Raw genomic sequence first — 21,827 nt, 5'->3', positions numbered from 1 at the left:
GAGATTGTTGGATGGCATTACCAACCCAATGGACATGAGTTTGAGCAAACGCTGGGAGATACAGAAGCCTGGTGTGCAGCAGTCCAGGGGGTCGCAGTCAGACACAACTTAGTAACTAAACAACAATTACCCAGGTGGTACTGATATTACCAAAAACTCGGATCTACACCAAACTGTTAACCTGTGTCCTTGGGCAAACCCCTACCCTTTTTCTCTGAATTAATGTCTCAATGTATTAAATTAGGGGACTAGATTTCCAAACTTTTGTTTAATATCAAAGCCCATTTTGAAAAAATAGAAATTTTATATATGATACCAATACATACACAATAAAAATCCAGGGTGCTTTAGAGCTCTGGAGAGGAACCAAGGGTTTGCAGCAGCCATCTTCCCACAGAGCAGATGCTGAGGCTGTGTTCCAGAATATATATTTGCAAATCCCTTGACAAGATGTGGCCTAGATGCTCCTTGAGGGCTCTCTTCTGACATTTTTGGCTGCTAAGACAGCATTTCACAGGAGAGGGAAGAGCTGGAGGAAACTTATCCATGCATTAACCCATGCAGACTGCTCTGCCCATGCCTGATGGTTGGGTCACACAGCACAGGAAATCTTAACCTGGATTCGGGGCTGTTGGGCTCACGGATCCCTTCAATAATCTGATTAAATCTGTGAACTAGCTCTAGAAAAATGATTACATACACATACCCACAAAGATATTCAGGATATCCTCTAGTGAACTCCCTAGTATCTTAACTCAAGTTTAAAACCTTGACTGGTCTCTGACAGGACACTTCCATTCAATTCCTGCTTAGCATTTTATAGCATATGCCTTCTCCTCTTCATCATTCCTTGGCTCAGTCATTTACAGAGAGAGCATCTTGGCTGGAATACGTCCTGGTTCTGTCCCTTGTTTTGCCTGTGTAGGCCCAACCTGGCCCCACAGGTGCCCACTCTTTCAGCCAGCTATCACTCTCCTGAGTAGGGGTGGGGGATATTATAGTCAATCTTACCTTCAGCCAACCACACCCTGGAAATATCACCCAAGAAAAACAAAGAACTCGTGTACATCAGGGCTTTCTTAAGACACTTAACAAAGGTATCAGGTTATCATAATTGGTGGATTTTGTTCTTTTTCACTGGGCAGAGGGCTCTGAGGGGTGAGAACATAATTTATTCATCCCTGTCTTTTGACTGCTCAGGGCTGACAGGGTAGGCACTGAGGGTCTGAAAGAACTGGGTGACCACAGAAAAGTTCTGGGTCAGTCTCTAGGACATTTCTCTGCTCCAGTGTCCACCACAGGGAGGTCCATTTTATCTTTTCAAGGCAAAAGGAGCAGAAAAGTGACAAAGGAAGATTTCTCTTTGGCTTTCAAATGTTTGGTGCCCAGTGAGGGAAGGCAGGGAAATGGGTCAGAAGCATGCTGGGTAGCAACAGGAAGACCTGGATCTTCCAGCTGTCAGGGAGGTTCTGAGCTGATTCCCCTGATGCTGGCTGGGATTTATGACCAATGTCTCTTCCGAGGTCTGATGCTTCTAAGTGAGCTGGCCCCACATTACATTTGAGTGAAGGGAGTAAAAATGGTTTGAGTCAGAAAAAAGGCTTAAAAAGGGCAGTAGACCCACTTCTGCTGTTATGATCCCATCTTCTCAGGATCCCCCAGAATAAAGGGAGAAGCACACAACCCTGGATCTCACAAACATCAAAACAACAGTGGCCTGTTTATTGTTTTTCAAAATAAAACAAAACAACATATTTTCAAAATTCTACTATGATGGAAAGCTGAGCTGATATGGTTGATGCAGGCTATCTCCCAGGTTGTTTTCTGGAGCATTAGGTAGGTACACTGGGGGAGGCAAAGGAGGGTAGGCTATTGCCCCACTAACACTTAATGAACACCTATACCAGGGCAGTCATCAGAAGAGCTGTACGCCAGCTTTGAGCATATGAAGCTCATCCTGGCTCCAGAGAAGTTGGTTCAAGTTGCCACTGTCATTGCTGCCACTGCTGCAGCTCAGGCCTAGGGTGCTACAGAGAGAGGGGAGAAGAGTGGTCAGTCAGGGAAGGAGGCAGTTTTAGGCTCTGGAGGGGTTAAGGGTGCTTGATGTGTGTGTCTATGGGAAGGACCTCCCCTCTTGCCTGGCTTTACAAAGGAACTGGAATATATCTGAGAAACCACTTCAAGATGGGCCCCAGGGGTGGCTCTGCCTTCCCCTCAGCTGAAGGAAGAGGGAAAGGAATAGAACTTTTCAAATGAAACTTTATCTAGAACCCCAGTACATAAATCAGATTAAAGTAGAGCTATTTGGGTTGAAGTAGGAAAGGGAGACCACACCACCTTACTCCCAGGGAGGTATTGAAAGTGGCTGCCTTAAAAGGCTTTCTTCTAAGGTGCTAGATCTTGGGGGCTCAGAGGACAGTGGGCTGGGTCCCTCCCACTCCAATAGCTCATTAAGGGGCCCATGGCCAGGTATAGGCTGCAGGGCTTGGCCCAGCTCCCATCCTAGGATTGCAAAGTTACCCTAAGGAGAAGACTGCTTTCCCCTTCCCTGACCCTGCTCAGAATACTCTTTGCTTCCCCTTCTTCCTGCAGGTCAAGTCATTTCAGGTAGATGAGGGTGAAAGTTAAGAACAAAGCCATCATCCTTCCTCTCAGGCAGATCCATGGTTACACTAATGTAGCTGAAAAACCCTTAGAGATGATCTAGCCTCATCCCCTCCCATCACTCACCATCTCACAGACAAGGGAACTGAGGCTCAGAGATGAGAAGGGACTTGTTCAAGATCACACAGATAAGTCAGAGTAGAGCTGAGACAAGGAGCAGGAGTGGGCATGCCAGCCCCAGCTAAAGAATTCTCCCTACTACAAGGGATGTAGGACTGGGCCTCCTGGATTTAATAGTTCTACCTACCTACACTTCACCCTTGATAACTTGATGTTCATCAAGACAGCCTTACCCAAAGGAGAGGAGGTCTCTCTCGCAAGACATATGGGACCCACTCCCAACTACAGACCACCTGGCTTCCCCAGCTGCTTCCTCTACTCTCCAAGAGGCCTGCTGCTCCGACCTACAACAGAGTCCACAACACTGCCTTGGGCCTGGCATGCTGCTGGGGTCCCTGGGTTCCATAGCCCACTCTCTGAATGTCTAGAGGAAGAGGGGTTCATCTATGAAGTGGGCAGGTGGCACAGGGACAGATTGTTTCAGGGGCCCACAGAGGTCTCTGTCTTGTACTCACAGGATTGTCCTGGTCACAAAAGCCCCGCATTCCAGAATGTACAGGCCCTCTTGATGGGCTTCTTTGTGTTACCAGCAGAACCCCTCAGCAAGGGTTGCTTGGTTCCTGGCTCCCTGATGACCCAAGGGCTCCTACACTTGTGATCCAGAGGTGAGTTTCGAGGGACAGCATGGAGCCCTGCATAGGCCTTGCTACAAAGATGCCTGGACAGTGCAGGGAGGCCTACTGATTACTCTGTGCACCTTTGCTCAAATCCCTACCCTTTTCTGCGCCTCAGTTTTCACCTGAGGAACATGAAGAGTTGAATTAGAGCACCCGGGTGTTCTTGACTTTTTAGGAGTAGTGGATCCCTTTAGAGAATCTGTTGAAAGCTATGGACCCTTCCCAAAATACAGACACACACATACATACAAACACACACACACATACACGTATGCACACACAAACCAGACACTTCTGAGAGGGATGCCAAGCCAGTTTTATGTGGAGCTGCCTCACTGGCCCTCCACACTAGGGGCTGGGAGTCTTGGCAAGGGCCCAGCCAGGGACTGGAGCTTATATTTCATTCATTTAGACGCTGACTGGGGACAGTTACCTCCCCCATCCACCCCATTCTATATTCTATCCTCCCTCCCTTCCTCCCTCCTGCAGGAGGCAAAGAAAGGGGTGAGAAATCCTGCTGCCATGGGCACTCACCCAGTCTTGCATGCTGGGGGTTCCAGCCGCTGCTCTAACACAGGCTGGTCCAAAAGATACATGGTGTCATAATTCTCCAGCATAAGCTCTGCTGGGTCCTCGGTCTGACCTGGCATTCGACCTAAGGGGAAAGTGCCCCATCGCACATCTTCTGTGGAGCAAAAGGAGGAGGCAGGAAAGGGCTGATGAGCTAGTTCTCCAATGGGTGCACAAGCCCACCTATCCTGTCCATCTACCCACTTTACTTCCCCACATAGCACAGGTTCTGTGTGTAACTCCAACCCCACTCCTTTACGCATCATTTCTCATGAACTTTTCTCCACCTTAGTGCTTCCTATCTCTTCCACAGTACCCCATACACTCTTCATGGCTGTTCTGTGCGTTCACAAGCAGCACCCTCACCACAGCCCACCCCCTGCATACCATGTACACAATTATAGACATTTTTGTTCCTCTCTGCTCTTCTTCCATTTCCCCAAACATGTCCCTACACAAACAGAATTCCCACTGCATCTCCTCCTCAAAACCAGATATCTCTGTATATCTGAATAACTTAGAGAGCCTACATACATATGTCCCCTCAGTATGTCTGAGAGCCACACCATTTCTTAGTGGCCTTGCCTTGAGAGACACATGTAAGATACATATACAGGCCCACATACTACCTCAAGGTGAATATTCTCTCAGAGGTGTAATGCTCTCCCTCCCCACTGCAAGGTCCTATTGCCCCCAGATGCATACACAAAGAACATCCCTTCTCTAAGGAAGGGCTGTTTCACTGCATATCCCACGCCCTATAGACGCCTAAATATACATACATAAGCACACAGCCTAACCCTCCACTCAATGTTTCCAGTTTTACTCTCTGCCTCTCATACACAAACCAGAAATCTTAATGTCCCTGCATCCCCACATATGTATATACACATACAGAGGAAGCAACAGTGAGGGGGAGAGGGAAAGATTTCAAAGTCCTAGCCTTTCCCCGTTCACAACACCACCACCACCAGCCACTGACCCAGCCCCCCATACTTAGGAATGGATGATGTCAGGCACTCTCCACCTATTACGTCCTATCATTTTAAGTACCTTCCACACAGTATTATATTAAATCCCCCCTAAAAAAAAATCCCTTCCCCATCCTTACACTAGTGCATTCAATGTTTGCAAGCAAAGCCTTCACTGGTGAGCTCTTCCAAACAGATCCAGTTTCTGGCCTCTTGCATCTCCCTGGTACCCAAAGAATTCTCCCCTGGCATTCTGGAAAGTATCAACCCAGGACTACAAACTTTTATGTTACTCAAAAACTCCCTCAGGAAGGGATGTACCTCTGCCTGCCCATCCCCTAACCCCTGGTTCTCCTACAAGAAGGAATTTGTGACTACACTGCCCTATGGATACAAAGATACCTCTGTACACAGGGACCACTCCCTCCATGTCTGTCACTGACCTGACCATCCTCCTTCCCTCCCCATCACTAATGCTCCCAATTCTGTCTACATCATTGCCCCTGCCCCTCTAGCCTTATATTCTTGTACATGTCCCCCCAGTGATAGCACAGACCACACAGGCCATCTATGGATGCTGTCTCACTGCCTGTTCTCAGGCCTTTCCATATCACTCTCCCCCTTATTGCTTCCATTTCTCTCCCACATACATATGCCTCCTAGTCCCCATGGGTCTTGGCAACCCTGTCTCCTTTTACAAAAACATATATGACCATGTATGCACAGATGCACCTACAGCCCACTTCACAACTTCTCTTTTTACAACCCTTACTCTCTCTCCCTCCCTCCCCCTACTTCGTGCTCTCTCTCTCTCACACACACACACACACACACACACACACACACTCTCCTCAGTCACTGCCCTTCCCTTTAGATATTTTCAAGCACAGTCCTCCCTATCCTAAGACAGTTCTCTGTCACTGTGCCTTGGTGTGTCCAGCACATGCAGGCACATACCCATGTGCATACATGCAAACATAAACATGTTCCCTGGTCCCTAGCACTCAGGGCCCCAGCCCTTCCCTCCATGTAACAGCAAAGACTTCATTTTTACCCTAAGTTTCTTCACTGCCTCCCCCTCTCCCTCTATAATCTACCATGTCTACCCCACACCACACCCAATCCCAGCTGTTTTCCTTCCCTCCCTCCCCCAGGCTCCATCACACAGGCTATGCCTAACATTTATCCCTGCCTCAAGTGTGTACACATACACACATGCCTATGTGCACACCTCAGACTTTTCATTCCTTTGGCATCCCCCTGCCTTAAGGTCCCTGCTCCCCAACCCAAACGAGGACATTCACCACCCTCAGGAGCAGATTCATGTTCCCCCTACCTATCATCCAAGTCCCCTGCTCCCCACTGGCTTTGTCTCACTAACTTGTATGCTCACCAAAAATCTGACCTGTTCCTTATTCTCCCCTTTCTGATCTCATTTCCACTTCGTCTAACTGAATACCTCTGGGTTCCTTCTTTCTCATACATACAGCAAAATCCTGTCCTATCACCACTCAGCCTCCACATGTCCATATACATTCACTTATACACAGACAGCACTATACTTCGGCTCCCTGCACCTAATCACTGCATGCAAAACACACACACAGAATCACACGTATATCCACCCCCAACTTGTCACTTTCTGCTTTGCTGCCCAGTGCCTACATCTACACCAACTCCTCTGAATGCGCTCTCTGCATGCGGCAGCCGGCAACATGACAGTGCTAAGGTCCCTGATGCTCACATGTTCCATCCTAAGGGGGAGGGAAACCAGCTGTCATCCACATACCAGGCTGCCTCATGCTGGCTACTTCCTGCTACTTTCCATCCTTTCTTGAGGATGAAGGGAAGCTTCAAGAGCCAGCCAGAGAGGGAAGATAGATGTGGGGAGAAGTGGTTAACAGGCTTCTTACCTGAGCTAACTTGCCATGCAGAATCCTGCAAAGCTCCTCTTTTCTGGGCTAGGAGCCTGGCATTCTCGGCAGTGGGGGACTCTTCCTCTGTAGAGAGAGGTACCACCTCCATTCTGTCTTCCTCCTCATCTTCATCAGCGTCATTGTTGTCATCGTCACCATCATCTTCCTCCTCTTCTTCCCACTTCTGGTGATGATTTTCGTCTTCCTCTTCTTCATCCTCTTCTACCTGGTCTTCCACGGCTTCTTTGTTCTCCTTCTCATTTTCCTTGACATCATTCAGGCTGCCCTGTTCCTCCTGTGGCTGGGCTTCTCCTTCAGGCCCAGAGCTTGAGCCTCCTGGTTTGAGGATCAAATACAGGTTGTCCACTGTGTATGGAGACTTCCCAATGGGGGAAGCCTCTGAACCTTCCTGCACCGGGTTTTCTCCACTCTGGGTATAAATGGAACAGATGCGTAGCAGCTTCTCCTGCTCCTCGTCTGGCAGGAACTGCCCCATGGCTTTGAAGATGCTAAGAAAAGGGAGGAATGGAGTAAGAAAGATTCAGAATCTCAAGTCACTTCATACCAAATTCCAGTTTGAATTTGGTCTCGGAGCTTCCAGACCTCTCCTGAAAGGCAGTTCAGAAGAGCAAACAGAACACAGGACCATGGACCCTAAACAAGCTCTATAATTCATCTCTGTGGTTCACTTCCATTCTCAGTAAAATGAGGACAATAATGGTACCTAACTTAAAGGGTTGTTGAATGAAGTAAATAGCATAGCTCACATAGAGTGCCTGGCCCAAAGTGAGCAAGCAATAAATGATAGCTATTAATAATACTAAAATGCTATATAAATATAGAAATGAGCCAACATGCCTGCAGGGCTGGACATGAAAACGGTAGATCCCTTTCTTTAGCTAGGCAATCTATCCTGAGCTCCAAAGATACACTGGAAGTATGTGGTGCTCCTTCCTCATGGAAAACAAAGTGTGATTCCTTTCTGGGAACAACTACAGCCCAGCCTGGAATGGAAGAAAAGCGGCAGCTGACAAGACAAAGCAGGGTGTGGGAGGGAGGCCAGATGAGCACTGCAGACTCAGGCACTACAAGAGCTGGGGGGAGGCAGAGAGCACAAGGTGGGCAGGAGAGATCAAGGGAGGGCTTTGTGCAGAGACAAGAGCAAGCACACAGGGCTGTGTGTATGCAGTGAGACTAGCCTGGCTCAAGGAGTAGAGCTTTGCTGAGGAGCTGTGGGAGCAACAGAAGCCTGCAAAGGTTAGGGTGTGTGTATGTTGGGTAGAGGGGGTCATTGGATGTTTCTGAGCACAGGTGAAGGCCGCTTTTCTGAAGATCGCCAGGGTGACCGTGTGGAGGATGGCCTGGGTGGGGCAGCCTGAAGTCAGGGAGACCAGGGAGTCAGTGAGGACTGACACAGGGCACTGGCAGTGGAGACAGGGAGAGAGAGAAGCTGTGCAGAACAGACAGACAGCAGGGCTTGGTAACCAAATGGTAGGGGGCAGGCAAAGGAAAGTTAAAGATGATGACATCGTGCACACAAAGGACAGTGCTAACAACTAAACTACCAACAGATACAAAGCCACTGGGAAGGAGAGTTCCTGGGGAGGTACAGGGTGAGTATCCCTTGCAGAGCCTCACAGAGAACCAGGCACCCAGCACACACCTGATCACTGCTGGAGGCATGGGAAAAATGCACAGATGGATAGTTTCCTTCTAAGTGTATCGAGTTTGAATTGCAGGTTGTTCATGGAAGGAAGGGCCATGTGCTCAGTGGACTGTTTTCTCTCTGGAGCCCATAGGAAGACTGGCCACATAGGTGTGGTTGCTGGTCACTGGCTGCTGGGGACAGGGCTGGGAGCTAGTGACTCCACTGGGAGACTGGGAGACCCTCTCTGCAGGGGTAATTTCATATTCTAAGATGGCACTGGCTCAAATTGAATTGATATTGGCTGGCTGGTGGGGGAAGCTCTCTAAAAAGCTTCCAGCCTTACTAAGAAGCAGAGCCAGAGAGAAATTTTCTTCCCTCTCATTGCAGTCCATTAGTGCGATTAATAATAAATATTCTTAGGCACTTGATCTTGGCAAGACACCATATAACTACTGTTTATTATTACCCTCTTAAGCTGTCTAGTCTGACCACTGAGGTATAGGGGTGATAATAATCTTAAAATCCATCTCCTTCCTCAGGTTTGCCTGGTCACATCTAGGGACTGAGAAGGTCACAGATCACACTGGTGGAAATAAGGTGAACTCTGGACTCATAAGACCTGGGCCCAAATCCTTGTCCCACCATCAACAAATTGTATGACTTTTAGATAAGTCACTTCACTCTACTTAGAGCCTCAGTGTCTTTCTTATCTATTATATTCAGTGTCTGCAATATCTCTGACTCCAAAAGATTGCTGTGTCAAATGAAAAAGCTCCTACAAACACAGCATACTTGTCTGACACTTAACTGCCAATGGTATATTTTATTTTTCCTATGGGGAAAACAAAAGTCATGTTCTATATGTGCAATCTAATGGAACACTGTATATAGAACATAGGAGGAAGGACAGTATATCTGGATTCTGGTCCCAGATCTGGCCTGAAGACTTACTACTGACTTGCAGCATAATATCTGAGGAAATCCCATTTCCCAACCTGTGTAATGGTGTGATTAGGACTCAACTCACTGATTATCTAGGTAAGGCAGGATCTGTGTACAAGAAACCATACCCAAGTGAGCCGCTATTACTGCTTGGCATGTGTCGCATCCCTCTGGTATGCTTGGGTTGGGAGAAGATCTCTGTGGTGCAGACTTCTCCAAGACCAGCAGCTTCCACTCTGCAGGCACTTAGGACTGGAAAGTACTTTAAAGGCCATCTATCCAAACCTCTCCATGCCGCTCTTTTCATTCCCGCTCCCATTACATACACATGCCATATTCCTTCAGAACTTTGAAATTTCCTTTATTTTTTCTCTTGCTAGAATTACTCAAATGTCTCTAGGAGTTTCTGGTTCTCCTCCCAGTTTCCCACCCACTTGTATCATTTTCAGTCTATAGCAGACAAATCTGGAGATTTAGCTGTTTGGTTCAGTTCCATCTCCTGGAGGTCTTGCCCTCAATGACTCTGTCAACAAGGCTACTTTTTTCTCTTTTAAGTTACTTATAAGATACAACTGTGACACAAATGGCATTAGGATTCAAGAAAGACTTTCTGACTCCATGGGGAGAGGATAAGGAGGGCTAAAACGGTCTAAGCGTCCAGACTCCCACTTCATTTATTCCTCAACTCCCACCAAAGAGAGCACTGTTGGCAATGATAGCAGAGTATAATTTAGTTCAACAATATTTGCTGAGGTTTGTTTGGAGACTGGACTTGCAAGTGTGCTGGGGCACAGGTGGCTAATGCAGAGCCCTTGCCCTTGAAAAGCTTAGTCTGATAGAGGGAAGGAGACACTAGGAGAAATAGACATGACAAGAGAAAAATCTCAGATTTGAAAACACCTGAGAGAATCAAAATGACAGGGTAGATAGTGCTGCCACCAAGTGAGCTAGGGAGCAGAGGAGGAAGATCACTTTGGGGCTGGAGTGGGGAGTAAGACAACTAATGCTCTTTCAGTCACAGTAAGGTACTTAGAGGCCATCCAAGGGGAAATATCTGGCATGCAGTCAAATACAGAAGGTTGAATTTCTGGGGAAAGGCCTGAGTTAGATAAAGAGATTTGAGCCTTGGTACTTTACAGGAAATAGTTTTTCTTTTTAAAAAAAAAAAAAGCACAGGCATTTCAAGGAAGGAGTAGCAAACAGTATCAATGCGGCAGACAGGCAATGGACAAGGGCCCACTGGATTTGGTAATTAGGTCAAAGCAGCTCTAGGGGTGAATGCCAGATTGCAGCAGGTTGAGGCATAAGAAAGTAGTGAGGAAATTGAGACTGCTGAATACACACTACTTTTCTGGGATGTTTTGACAGGAGAGAAAGGAGTGATTAAGTTGCTGATAACCCAATAGAGGGATGCAGTGTCAAAGGAGATTTCGTTTGTGTTGTTATGATTGCTGTTTTAAGATAAGAAAAATTCAGACACTGTTCACAGGTTGAAGAGCAAGAGCCAGTAGAGCAAGGAAGAGGCTGGGGTGAGGCCCCAGTGATGCTGGCAGAGGTAGCTCCAAAGAACAGGTGGAGGAGTAGGCTTTGAGGTTGGGTAAGGCCACCTCACCTTGAGACTGGCGACAATGCTGAGCATAGCCAGAGATCAGCTCATAAGGTCTGGACCTCAGGTCATGGGGGCTCTGCCAGAGGCCTCCATGTGCTCAAGGGAGCTAGGGTAAAATGGGGGAGGGGTTTGAGGTGACTAGTAAGGGTTTAGAACAGTCAGGAAACAGGAGAGAAAGTGGGCAGGAAACAAGTAAAAGCTCAGACAAGCCAAACTGAGACCTGGCCTGAGATCAAAAATCATACCTCTGCAGTGGCAGCAATCCGCAGGGCTATGTGGTTTTCTCCAGCAGAGCTCAGCTACCTGGGCTGAGGAGTGGGAGAAGCAGACTGGGAAGGATCAATTCCTTCCTTGGCAGTTTGTAAGTCAGATATGCCAAAGGATGGACAGAGTGGAGGGTGCTGATGATGGGTGACTGAAGTGATCAACCAAAGACAGGACTGAAGAGAAGCAAGATTGAGGCAGGTAAGAAATGGAGGGATAGAGGTCTGGATGCAGGCAAAGAACAGATGCTATGGGGTGCAAGGGTGAGAACTGGTAGGACAAGAGGTGGTAGACAAGAGGTGGTAGTCACAAAGTGGGATGCTGGGATGTAAGCTTTCAGAGGTGGAACAGCTTTGAGTAATGGAAATGAGTTGCTCAGTGTAGTGGAGGATGAAGGTCACTGAAGTTGAGGAACTGCAGTGTCAGATGGATCACTCAAATGAAACAAATACTGCTCCAAAAAGCAGGAAGAGAACTGGGTCCTAAAGCCTTCCATGAGTATGAGGGGAGTGGTGTGGGGTCAGGAAATGACAGAAAAAAGGAAAGGGAGACAACCACAGATATCTACAGAACCAGTGCAATATTCATTTTGATCATAGCACTCAGAGCGGACTGGGCAAAGGGGAGTCAAGGAGGTATGATTATCACAATAGATTGGGGCAGAAGCAGAGAGATCTTTGAATGTCAGGCTAAGAAACCTAGTCTTCATTAGGAAAGCAATAACAAGCCACTGAAGGTTGTTAAGCACCTATAAGAGGTACATTTTGGGAAGATAATAGAGACACCACTGGGCATAGAGTCAGCAAAATGGGTTCAATAATCAACAGCAGCTACCATTTATTGTGCACTTACTCTGTACAGGCCACTGTGCTAAGCACTGTAGGGGGGTGTCTTATCCACTTTCATACTGGACTCAGTTCAGCCACTTCTTAATCTCTGTGATCTTAAGCAAGAATATATCCTACCCCTTCCCTCTCTGGGACTCAGAATAACTCTCTCATCTGGAGGGGAGATCTTTGCAAGGAGGGGGGTCTTTGTAAGGGCTCAACCAACTCTACCATTCTAGGCCTGTGGCCCTGAGGCCTGCAGCGTCTCACCCTCTTACTGGATGGTATTCAAAAGACTTACAGCTGAAGGAGTTGGGGGCTGGCCCAGCAAGGTGAGCCCAAACAGGACTCAACCACCTGGGGCCAGTCAAGGGAGGCAGAGCAGTTGAAGAGCCTCCAGTTCTTTCTTGCTTCCCACTGGCTGGCAGAAAACCGGCGGGCATTCCGTCCTGAGAAAGAAGACAGGGCCTGAGAAGAAGGAAAGAGAAAGCCCCCCACCCAATCTTGCATCTAAAAAGTTTAGCTGTCCCTCTCTGTCCCCCCAGACTTCAACATTCCTTCAATGAGGACATTCTAAACCTCCCCATTGCTCAAAGCATTCAGAACCCTTGGCCCCAGCCCAGTTTACTTGGCTCTGAGAAGAAAAAGGTGAAGGGAGATTTGTCCCTGCTGCTGCAGGGCCCTCTTGGGCTGACCTTAAAGGTTTAGCCTTTAACACGGGATGTATCTGCCCGGTGCTATTCAGTATGAGAACAGTAGCAGATGCTCTTGCCTGGGCTGCATTAAGCCCTGGGGCTAGGACTAGTCTTCCTCACCAGTTTTGGTGTTAGCCACAATCAGTTCAGTGGTCCATCTGAGGATGTAGGTGGGCCGAATCCCAGTGTTCCCCAAGGCTGGCAGCTCAGAGAACATCCTCTCCAACAGGGCCTGCGTGAAGGTCTGGGAGTGCAGGCCCCTAAGCAGGGGCTGCCAGAATTGAGAGAACGGCTTTGGCACCAGGACGTCATCCAAGTCCACGTTTTCTGGTTTGTGAGAAACATCCATTGACAGGAAAGGGGGAAGCAGAGAGGGAAGAAGGGAGGAAAGAAGAAGAAGGAGAGAACAGGGAGAGAGAGAAGGAAGGGAAGAAATCAAGCAGAGAGAGGGAGAAGAAGAGGGGGCCCCACCAATAATAACAGAGTTGCCACCGCAGAGCAAAAAGAAACATGAGAGCAGAACAGCAGGGAGAGAAACCAGTTAGTATCTGGCAAACAACAACTGACTCAAAACAGAGTACAAAAGAAAGACAGCTCTGGTTCTAGCTTCAGCTTTGTCAATAACTCACTGTGTGACTTTGGATCAGTACCTTCCCCTCTCTGGACCTCAGTCTGCCCATCTGTAACATGAGGATGTTGCACTACATGACCTTACAAGGCCCTTCCAGTTCTGTTGTTCTAGCTCTCTATCAAGTGGCTAAATCACAATTAATATAGCAAAATAATGGCATTAAGACCCCCACCCCAATCCCAATCCACCCTATCTCACCCCACCCAATTCCAGGCCACCTAAGAATAGCCCAAACCAACAAGTACTTTTCAGTGGGGCTACATTCTGCTCTGCCAGGAGGGGCTTCCAGTAGCTGTGGAATGGCAGGAAACAGCCCTTACCCCCCTTCCAGGGCCACCCAGCCCACCCCTGGTGTTCTTGTCCAGGATACCCGTACCCTAAGGCTGTAGGGAGTCTCCAGGACCCTACCTTCATATTCTATCTGCAAAGCTGCCAACTGTTCAAATGTGGGGATGAGAAAGCCGTCATCCAGAAAAGCATCTAGCACAGCCTCCCTGGAGCAAGAGGACACTAAATTAAGTAAACTGAAGCAGGCAGAAGAGCCCCTTCTACTCCCCTACCCACTCCCAAGGCTGCCAATGCCTCGACTCAAAGGCCAAACCAGCATGGGAAAAAAGGAAGGCAGCTGACAGTTGGCTTTCAGGCCCCTGCCTCTTGGGTCAAGGGCTGAGCCAAAAACTGGGATCAGAGGGTTTTGAACAAGCATCTACCAAGCACATACTAATCTGAGGCCCATAACAAGGGCAACAGTAGCTGAACAAGCCCGAAAGCACAGATGAAGGAAAGTCCCAGGCCCACAAAGGAGTTAAATGCCTGTGGTCATAGGGTCAAGGTCCTGCTCAGTCTTTTCTCTTTACAGTTGTCCAGTCTCCTACCCCTCCCTTTCTCCCTGGTTGCCTTCATTCAAATCTTAGAAGCAGAAACTTTAGGGACTCCATTGATGGATCAAATATTATTCTCATTCCTATAGCCTGCAAGAACCCAGAACTAAGTTACAGAGGTTAAAGCCTAAGCAATAGGGGTAATCTCTCATTCCCATCTAGCTCAAACCAAAATCAGTGTCAGCTGTCTCCTCCGAAGCTAGAAGTTCCCTAAGGGAGTCTCTCCTAGCTGACTGGGCCGAAGGGGAACAAGAGCTCTCAAGATGTCTCAACGTCTAGACGGCTGTCATGCTCAGGCTCAAGGAGGAAAGAGTTGTCCTATACATCTCCTGTCTCCTCAGGTCAATATCCAGGAATAGCACTTAAAACAGTCAACCAGTTCCCTGCTCAGCATGATCAGGCAGACACTACTGTATAGCACAATGATAGTTTTCCCAGCTACTGAGGTAGTCACCACTCACCTCTTTCCTGATGGGTACAGCTAAGAAGCCTAGGCTAGGCAGACACTGATAAAAACACCATCTGAACTATTAGTGTCCTAGGAATAAAGTACATCAGGAACAACCCTAATCTGCACTGCAGGTACTGCCTGCTACCCAGGCCCACTCTGTCACCTACACCACCTTCCTATACTGTCAGCTTCATCCCAGATTCTTTCCAACCTCTTCCCAAAGCCCTTTCCAGCTGAATTTAGGTAACCAGGGAGGAGAAGAATGGATAGACACTGTCTGCTCTGGTTGAACTGAGTACTACTTTGGGGGGGAAATAAGGCTCATGGCCATAATGGGTGGGTCAGTGGGAACGTAATCTTTCAAGGATCCAGGCCTTGGGAAGGCCCCTCCTCTGTCCCCTCAACCACAACTATCCAAGGGATGCTGATATCCTCTCATAGCAGTTTAAGAGATCAGCAGTGCCTACCATATATCTTTTACCTCAAACTCAGATTAAGAGATAGGCAGTGAAAAAGCAAAAGATTCAGGGCTCTTCCTAGTTGCCAAGAGTTTCATGTACCACTGGACACAGAGAAACAAAGCTGGCCAGGGGATGCATGACAGTAAACATTACTGCCTGTAGCCAGTCCAGTGACTCAGAGTAGGCAAACCACACCTGGTAGCTTGCAGGGCTTGCGAAAGTGGATCATGCGAAATACAGGGTCACCCGTGGGGGATCAGGATTACCCCAGAATTTCCTACAGCAGAGGCTAGCAAGCTGGAATATGAAAATCAATTTCAGGAAGGCTGCTACACTCTACCCTAGAAGAGTAGCAGCCCCTGATTACCTAGTTACACACCTGTTCTCGAATGTAATGCCCTTGAGCTCTGCCAGGATGCATTCTACAGGTGGGGACAGGTTATTCCACGCTTTAATGGCCTGAGGTAAATGCCTATATTTCTCCAGCACCTGCCAGCAAAGAGGGTCCCATCAGAAGGCTAGTTCAACCAGGTAACCCTCCCCCATCCCTCCAGGATTCCTTCTCATAGGACCTCTCAGCACTTCCCTTCGGGGAATATAGCAGGGTATGCCAGGGTGAGCTCACAATGTCCCTATTGGCTCTGCAACTAAAAATATCCTGACCCTCAAGCTCCAGATTTTCTCTTCTTCCTCTTCCTCCCTCCCCACCCCCCAAATTCCCTGCAGCTCCCAATAACCAGATAATCCAATATACAGATATCCAATGGGGGCATTTCGTTGGGAGTTGGGCAGAGAACCTTGGACTAAGGGGTGAGAGGAAGCAATGAGTTATGGAAGAAAGTGAATCAGGAGACCCAGGTTCTTGTCCTGGTTTTATCACTAACTGTATATGTGACCTTGGGCCAGTCCCTTCACTCATCCATGGCTTCAATTTCTTCATCTGTGAAAAGGAAGGGTTGAGCTGAATGGTTTGTAAGCTACCTCCCTTCCTGCTAAAATAGCACCCATAAGCTCACCTGATCTAGGAAGGCTCTTGGATGCCATTTGCTGATCAGCTGCAATACAGTAGGTCTGTGCAACCACATACACCTGGTTGTTCCCTACCACCCAGTAGGGCCAATTATCCACAAACTTCCATCATCTGCTCCCTTCTATTGATGTGGAAGATCAGCCAACCGGACTCTGCTCCTCTTGTCTGGTTCCTACTCCCCGCCTCCCCACTTCTAAGAAGTTCCCTCAAGCTTTGCCACTTTTCTTTCAATTTCCTTCTCAGGACTTCTCTCAAGTAGCTGGCAAGAAGGAAGAAATGGCTAGGGAAGGTGAAAACAGGCCAAGTCAAGGGCATGTTCTTACCTTAAACTGCTCCTCTTCATAGGATACCAGCAGTTCTCGGGCTCTTTCTGAAAACAGAATAGGGTAACAGATAGAGCAGCCAACCCTGTGTTCTACTCCTGATGGAATTTTGAGCCCCCTCACCTCATTTCCTGAGTTGTAAAATGCGAACGAGAATTCTTGGCTCTCTTGCTTCACAGGGCTCAATGAAGATGCTTTTTGACAGTAATTTTTTTTTAAGCTAAGCCTCACCACAACCCCAAAGGAAATACCAAGCCAGCGAAATAACCAGAGTCAATCATAAGCCTGAGTCTTCCAAGCTCACGAGCCCCTTTCTGCACCAGACACCTACCATACAACTGTTTATGTCTCTGAGCCTTTTGTAAAAGCAGATCAACCTCTTTGCTGTCTTTGTTGCCTTCGCGGTCTCCATCAGCCTTGACATTCAGCTCTACACCTTTCTCCTCATCCTTAGGCTCTGGATTCTGTTCTTTGATGTCATCAACAACAATTTTCTTATCTTCCTTTTGGTCTTCTTCATCTGTCTCTTCCCTCTCCTCCTCCAACTCCCAGGTCTCTCTCAGGCTATTCTCCATTTGGCGGCACCAATAGGTGTTCTGGAGCCAATCCAGGACAAAGTAACAGCCTAAAGGAGGGGAGGAAGGAAAGTAGTGCCATAGTAACAGTCACAGGCAAGCAGCTCCTCAGCAGGCCCCCAGTCTCATCTTGCAAACATTATGGGAAAGCCCCAGGGAAAGAGGCTTGGCTCCAAGAAGACACAAATCTCACATATCCAGAAACAGCCCCTCTTGCTCTGGGTTATCCCCCTGTTGTTTGCTTCCTCCCACTCACCAGCACATTTCCTAGAAAAAAACTAATACCAGACTTGAAGATGGGACGCCAAAAATGGAATGGGGCTAGCAAGTGGAAGAATAGAGACCCAGCCCCACTAGCTAGTTACAAAGCCTTAGCCAATCAGGTCTCTTCCCTTTTCTAGATCTGTTTCCCCAACATGAAGGGGTTAGGCTGAATCAGGGGTTCTTAGTTGGAACGGGGTGTCCAAAGAACTCCTGGACTCATGATATTTGATGGCTCACACCTCTCAACCCACTCCCCATTCCCCTCCTCAGGCACAAAACTTAACAGGATGCCAAAAAACTCAGTAATGGAGACAACAAAACAGGATCAGAAGAGTGCCTTGCTACACTATATTGGAGCTTAAAGCAAAAGAAGAAATCAGTATTATTAATCCTATCTTTATTCATGTTTGGTATTATGATCATCGTAAGTTTTTCTATATTAAAATGTTACTTGATTACTGACTAAGCTTTTGACATCCCCTTAAAGTTTGTGTCCAAGGTGAATGCTTCACTTGCCTCACCCTAGTCTCAGCTCTGACCCCAGGTGAAGACCCTCCTCCCTCTCTTTCTCCCCACAGTGCCACCCAGCCCAGGCTTCTGGGCTTAACTGTGATATGTATACTCCCTGGGGACTCACCCCTACGGCAGTCATTTATATGGGGCATTTTCTTGTGGGTTAACTCATGGCGAAGTTCAACAATCCAATCCGGAATGTTCACCTGATTGTGGAGGAGGGTGTGCGCGCAGAAATTAGAAAATATTAAAGCAGAAAGGGCCACAGAGATGAATTAGCCTGGCTTCTCCCCATTTTACAGATAGAGAAACGGAGGTCCTAAGAGGAGGTTCTGGTCTTAGTGGCAAAGCCAAAATTAGAAACCAGATCTCCTGATTCTCTTTAGCCTCTGTGGAGGTGATCCTGAAAATCAGAAGATACTTGCCTCCCCCAACCACCAACTACCCTCCTCCAATGAAGAAGATTCCTGTGAATGAGCATTAATAATCACCTTCTTCAGCCTCCTTTTGCCCTGCCAGTACCAGTTCCTCTCCCAGGGTACCCTTTACCCTTCTCTTTCTCCTTTCCTTCCTCCTTCCCTCCCAGACTTCCTCCAGGAAGCTTCTCTTGATGGTTGAGAACCTGTCTGCCATCTGGGTCTCTACACACCTCATATACTCACTCAAAGCAGGAATGTCTTACAATTTCACACTGCTTCGCTGGATTTGTCTCCTCCTTCAGACTATCAACAGCCAGAGGGCAGGCACTTTAACTGCCACCTCTTTCCTGTCCCCACCCAGTGGTGTACTGGGGTGCCTCAACTTCACCTGGGCCATTCCCAGCAAGCTGGGCAGACCAAGCCCACTGAAGACAGCAGCCATGAGCAAGGAAGCAAGTCTGCTTCTTTCAAGCTAAAAACTGAGGCTCTGGGGTTCTTGCTGGGCTTGGCTGACAGTGGTGGGATAAGCTAGTCTGACTGTACCCACTAAATGCCCCATTTAGTGAGCCCTTCTGAGGAGAGAGAATTGAGCAAGGCCACTTTATCATACACACCTCCTGAGCCAGGAATTTGAGAGGGAGCTTGGCAAACTTTGTCTTCCTCTCCGAGATAAGGTTCACAAACCTGAGTTTGGGGGAGAAATAAGTGGCAGAGCCCAAGTAACTGCTTTATTCAAACCAGTGGGGCTTCAAAACACCTTGCTGAGTTTCTGACACCTTGCATTTCCACAACCTTTCCAATGACTGTTCTGTCCTGTTCTTATGGTTGGTGTCAGCCAGAGCAGGAATGGTACCATCCAGTCCAACATTACTGAGAGTCTGCCCTATACTGAAGCCATACAGATGAATAAGACACTGCTCTGGCCTTGAAGAGTTCAGTCTAGGATAAATAACCATGACATAATATAACATATTATGCTAGAACATAATATGTTATAAATGCTAGAACAAATGACTACATCAAACGATATGGGGAGCACAGTTAAACAATGGATAAGGTAAGAAGAGCTAAGGACGACCTTAAGGCAAACAAGGGAAACAGTATGAGCTAAGCAAAAATTGTGACAGATGAAAACTCAGAGGCAACCTTTTTCTTGATGTACATGAGGCAGCTAGACCCACTCTGAGCCACTCTGTAAATCAGGAACTCCTGGCCCACATCTTGGTTTCCACAACTCAGCAACCTTTCAGTGTTCATGAACAGAATGGGATAAAGGTGTAGACAAGGGTAGGATTAGAAAAACCACATTAAATTATGGTCAAGAACATCGAAGCATTCAGAAAGGTTCCTCTAGGTAAGAGTAAAAGGGAGAAAATAAATCGAACTGTAAAGGCTGGAAGAGACCCAAAGAGACCATTTGGTCTAAATCACCCTCACCCTATATTCCAAAGAGAGGGGAAGAAAAATGGAGGAGAGAAGGCTCTCAGGAAAAAAGAGGAATGTGTGTTAACAGGGGGTTACCAAAAGCTGTCAAGTTAAGCAATCACAGGGTGACCCATACACAAGGACACACAAGGCATTTTGCTTCAGGGAGCACCCAAAGCCAAACTTGGCTTATCGTGCAAGCCCCATGCCCCCCACCCTCAAAACCACCCCCCACACACCCCTACCCATGTAGGTCTTACCTGACCAATGCCATGCCATAGAGCAGTCTAAGTTCATCAGTGCCCAAGCCACCAGTTACATCCATGAGCTTACAGCGTACCAGGTCAGCAGTAGAAGCCACTGCCAGGGGGAGTTCGTTGCCTAACCTAAAGGGCCACAGTCCAGCACCATCATAAAGGTCCTTTACACTGGCCCACCCTCCACCTCAGAATCTAGCTTTCTGTAGGTTATCATTTACTGGCTAAAGAGTGTGTTAACAGACACAAATCAAGAAGCTGGGAAGATGGGGGTGGGGTGGGTAGGTAATGTCCCTGGGATCCAACAGTATACAGGATGCCTAACTGCTACACAACCAATCAACAGTTAAGTGTGGACACACCCCTTTCACCCTCAACTCATTCAGCTAGGGGGAAAAAAAAAACACCTTATTCTGGAGACACTAGTCCCTTGTCTGCTCCCAACTAAATCTTACCAACTAGACTGAAGCACCCCATTCAAACATGGATTTTTCAGGCAAGCTCCCACCACCCTAATTTGAATAGAAATCCACCCTAGAGTGCTACTCCTTAAGCCCTGCCTGGCTCAGCTACAGCAGTTCCTTCAGTACCCAGCCCAAGATGAGAGAAGGTAAGGGTTAAAGCTCAGATTTGACAAAAGGGCTGTTGAGGCACACCCGTTTCTTTCCGCAAATGGGATTAGTGCAAGAGCTTTGCTGCGACTTTTCCCCCAGGCACACTGAGACAAGCAATGCCCAAACCACGCGTGGGGGAACCATTAAGCATTTAGGAGAAGACTAGATAGTAAGGCCTTAAGAAACCCTATAGAGGAAGAAGTGAAGTGCCACAAGCACGCAGGCAGGAGGGCTAAGCCAACCGCCTTACCTGCTCCTCCACACCGTGATGCGGTTCAGCGCGTACCGCTGCAATTTATAGTCGTCACTGAACAGATACACCATCACCTGATCCCACTCGGCCCTGCTGAGCCAGGCGACCACGATGCGCTGGGCCCAGAGTGGCGACGACCCTTTCTCTTTGACGCACTTCCCGCACCACGCACTCCACACAAGATCCATTCCCCGGGGACCCAGACCTGGCTCAATCTCGGATTCCGACCGGACATCGGGCTCAACATCGGGCTCAACGGGCTCAACATCGGCCTCAGGCCCTGTGCCGCCGCACTGAAGATCAGCCTCCATCTCTTGATCAGCCTCCATCTCAACGTGCTACCCTCACTCCAAACCGCCGCCGCACCAGCAGCCAATGGGAGAGCGTGACCCCGACGTAAGCCCGCCTCCCAGCGTTAGCGTAGCAAATCAAAACGCGAGAGCTAAAGGCTGCCCAAACCACAAGCTGAGGGAAAGGCAACCGGAAGTGTTCTTTCGTCGTAGTAAACGTCCTAACAGCAAACGTTCAGCCTCAACGTTCCGCTTATTTCCTGGTTGCTAACAGGCTTCTGTCCCATACCCAGCGGGACGCGTCTGGACGGCCGGAGGAATTTTAGTTTGAGCTCCTTGGCGGGCGGCTGCGGGACGTGTCTGGACGGCCGGAGGAATTTTAGTTTGAGCTCCTTGGCGGGCGGCTGCAGGACGTGTCTGGACGGCAGGAGGAATTTTAGTTTGAGCTCCTTGGCGGGCGGCGGCGAGACGTGTCTGGACGGCAGGAGGAATTTTAGTTTGAGCTCCTTGGCGGGCGGCGGCGGGATTATGGTCGTTCAGTGTATTGGAAATGCACTTCTGTTTTTATTGCCATGAATCAGCACCTGACCCAGTAAA

General features: G+C 48.2%; 1 protein-coding gene across 11 annotated transcripts; it reads right to left on the bottom strand.

Annotated features, from left to right (window-relative positions):
- Positions 1 to 1,701: 1,701 nt before the first annotated feature.
- LAS1L (LAS1 like ribosome biogenesis factor) lies at positions 1,702 to 21,315 on the bottom strand. Of its 11 annotated transcripts, none has more exons than XM_043457511.1 (15): positions 20,938 to 21,315; positions 20,077 to 20,202; positions 19,006 to 19,075; positions 18,097 to 18,178; positions 16,952 to 17,245; positions 16,621 to 16,667; positions 15,647 to 15,756; positions 13,883 to 13,968; positions 13,473 to 13,523; positions 12,964 to 13,170; positions 12,450 to 12,597; positions 6,856 to 7,367; positions 3,936 to 4,083; positions 3,240 to 3,442; positions 1,891 to 2,027 (listed from the first exon to the last, which is right to left on the bottom strand). In XM_043457511.1, the coding sequence occupies exons 1-14, from the start codon at positions 21,267 to 21,269 to the stop codon at positions 3,253 to 3,255; spliced, it is 2,403 nt and encodes an 800-aa protein (XP_043313446.1). In that variant the 5' UTR covers positions 21,270 to 21,315; the 3' UTR covers positions 1,891 to 2,027; positions 3,240 to 3,252. The 11 variants fall into 11 exon arrangements, with proteins under 11 accessions (XP_043313450.1, XP_043313449.1, XP_043313453.1 ...); XM_043457510.1 differs by having other exon boundaries at positions 3,936 to 4,086; positions 20,938 to 21,314; XM_043457515.1 differs by lacking the exon at positions 3,240 to 3,442 and having other exon boundaries at positions 1,702 to 2,027; positions 20,938 to 21,314.
- Positions 21,316 to 21,827: the final 512 nt, after the last annotated feature.

Source organism: Cervus canadensis, chromosome X, assembly GCF_019320065.1.
Source record: "Cervus canadensis isolate Bull #8, Minnesota chromosome X, ASM1932006v1, whole genome shotgun sequence".
NCBI lineage: Eukaryota > Metazoa > Chordata > Mammalia > Artiodactyla > Cervidae > Cervus > Cervus canadensis.
Note: the sequence above shows the minus strand (reverse complement) of the source record. Positions and strands in the feature narration are given on the sequence as shown.

Excerpts from the sequence above, each read along its gene's own strand:
- LAS1L (XM_043457510.1), bottom strand. The coding sequence starts at position 21,269 with ATGGAGGCTGATCAAGAGATGGAGGCTGATCTTCAGTGCGGCGGCACA. Across the intron at positions 13,171-13,472 it reads TACTGATCCAAAGTCACACA|AAAACGTGGACTTGGATGAC; the intron begins GTGAGTTATTGA and ends CTCACAAACCAG. Across the intron at positions 3,443-3,935 it reads CCCCCAGCATGCAAGACTGG|GCATCTTTGTAGCAAGGCCT; the intron begins GTGAGTGCCCAT and ends TGCACTGTCCAG.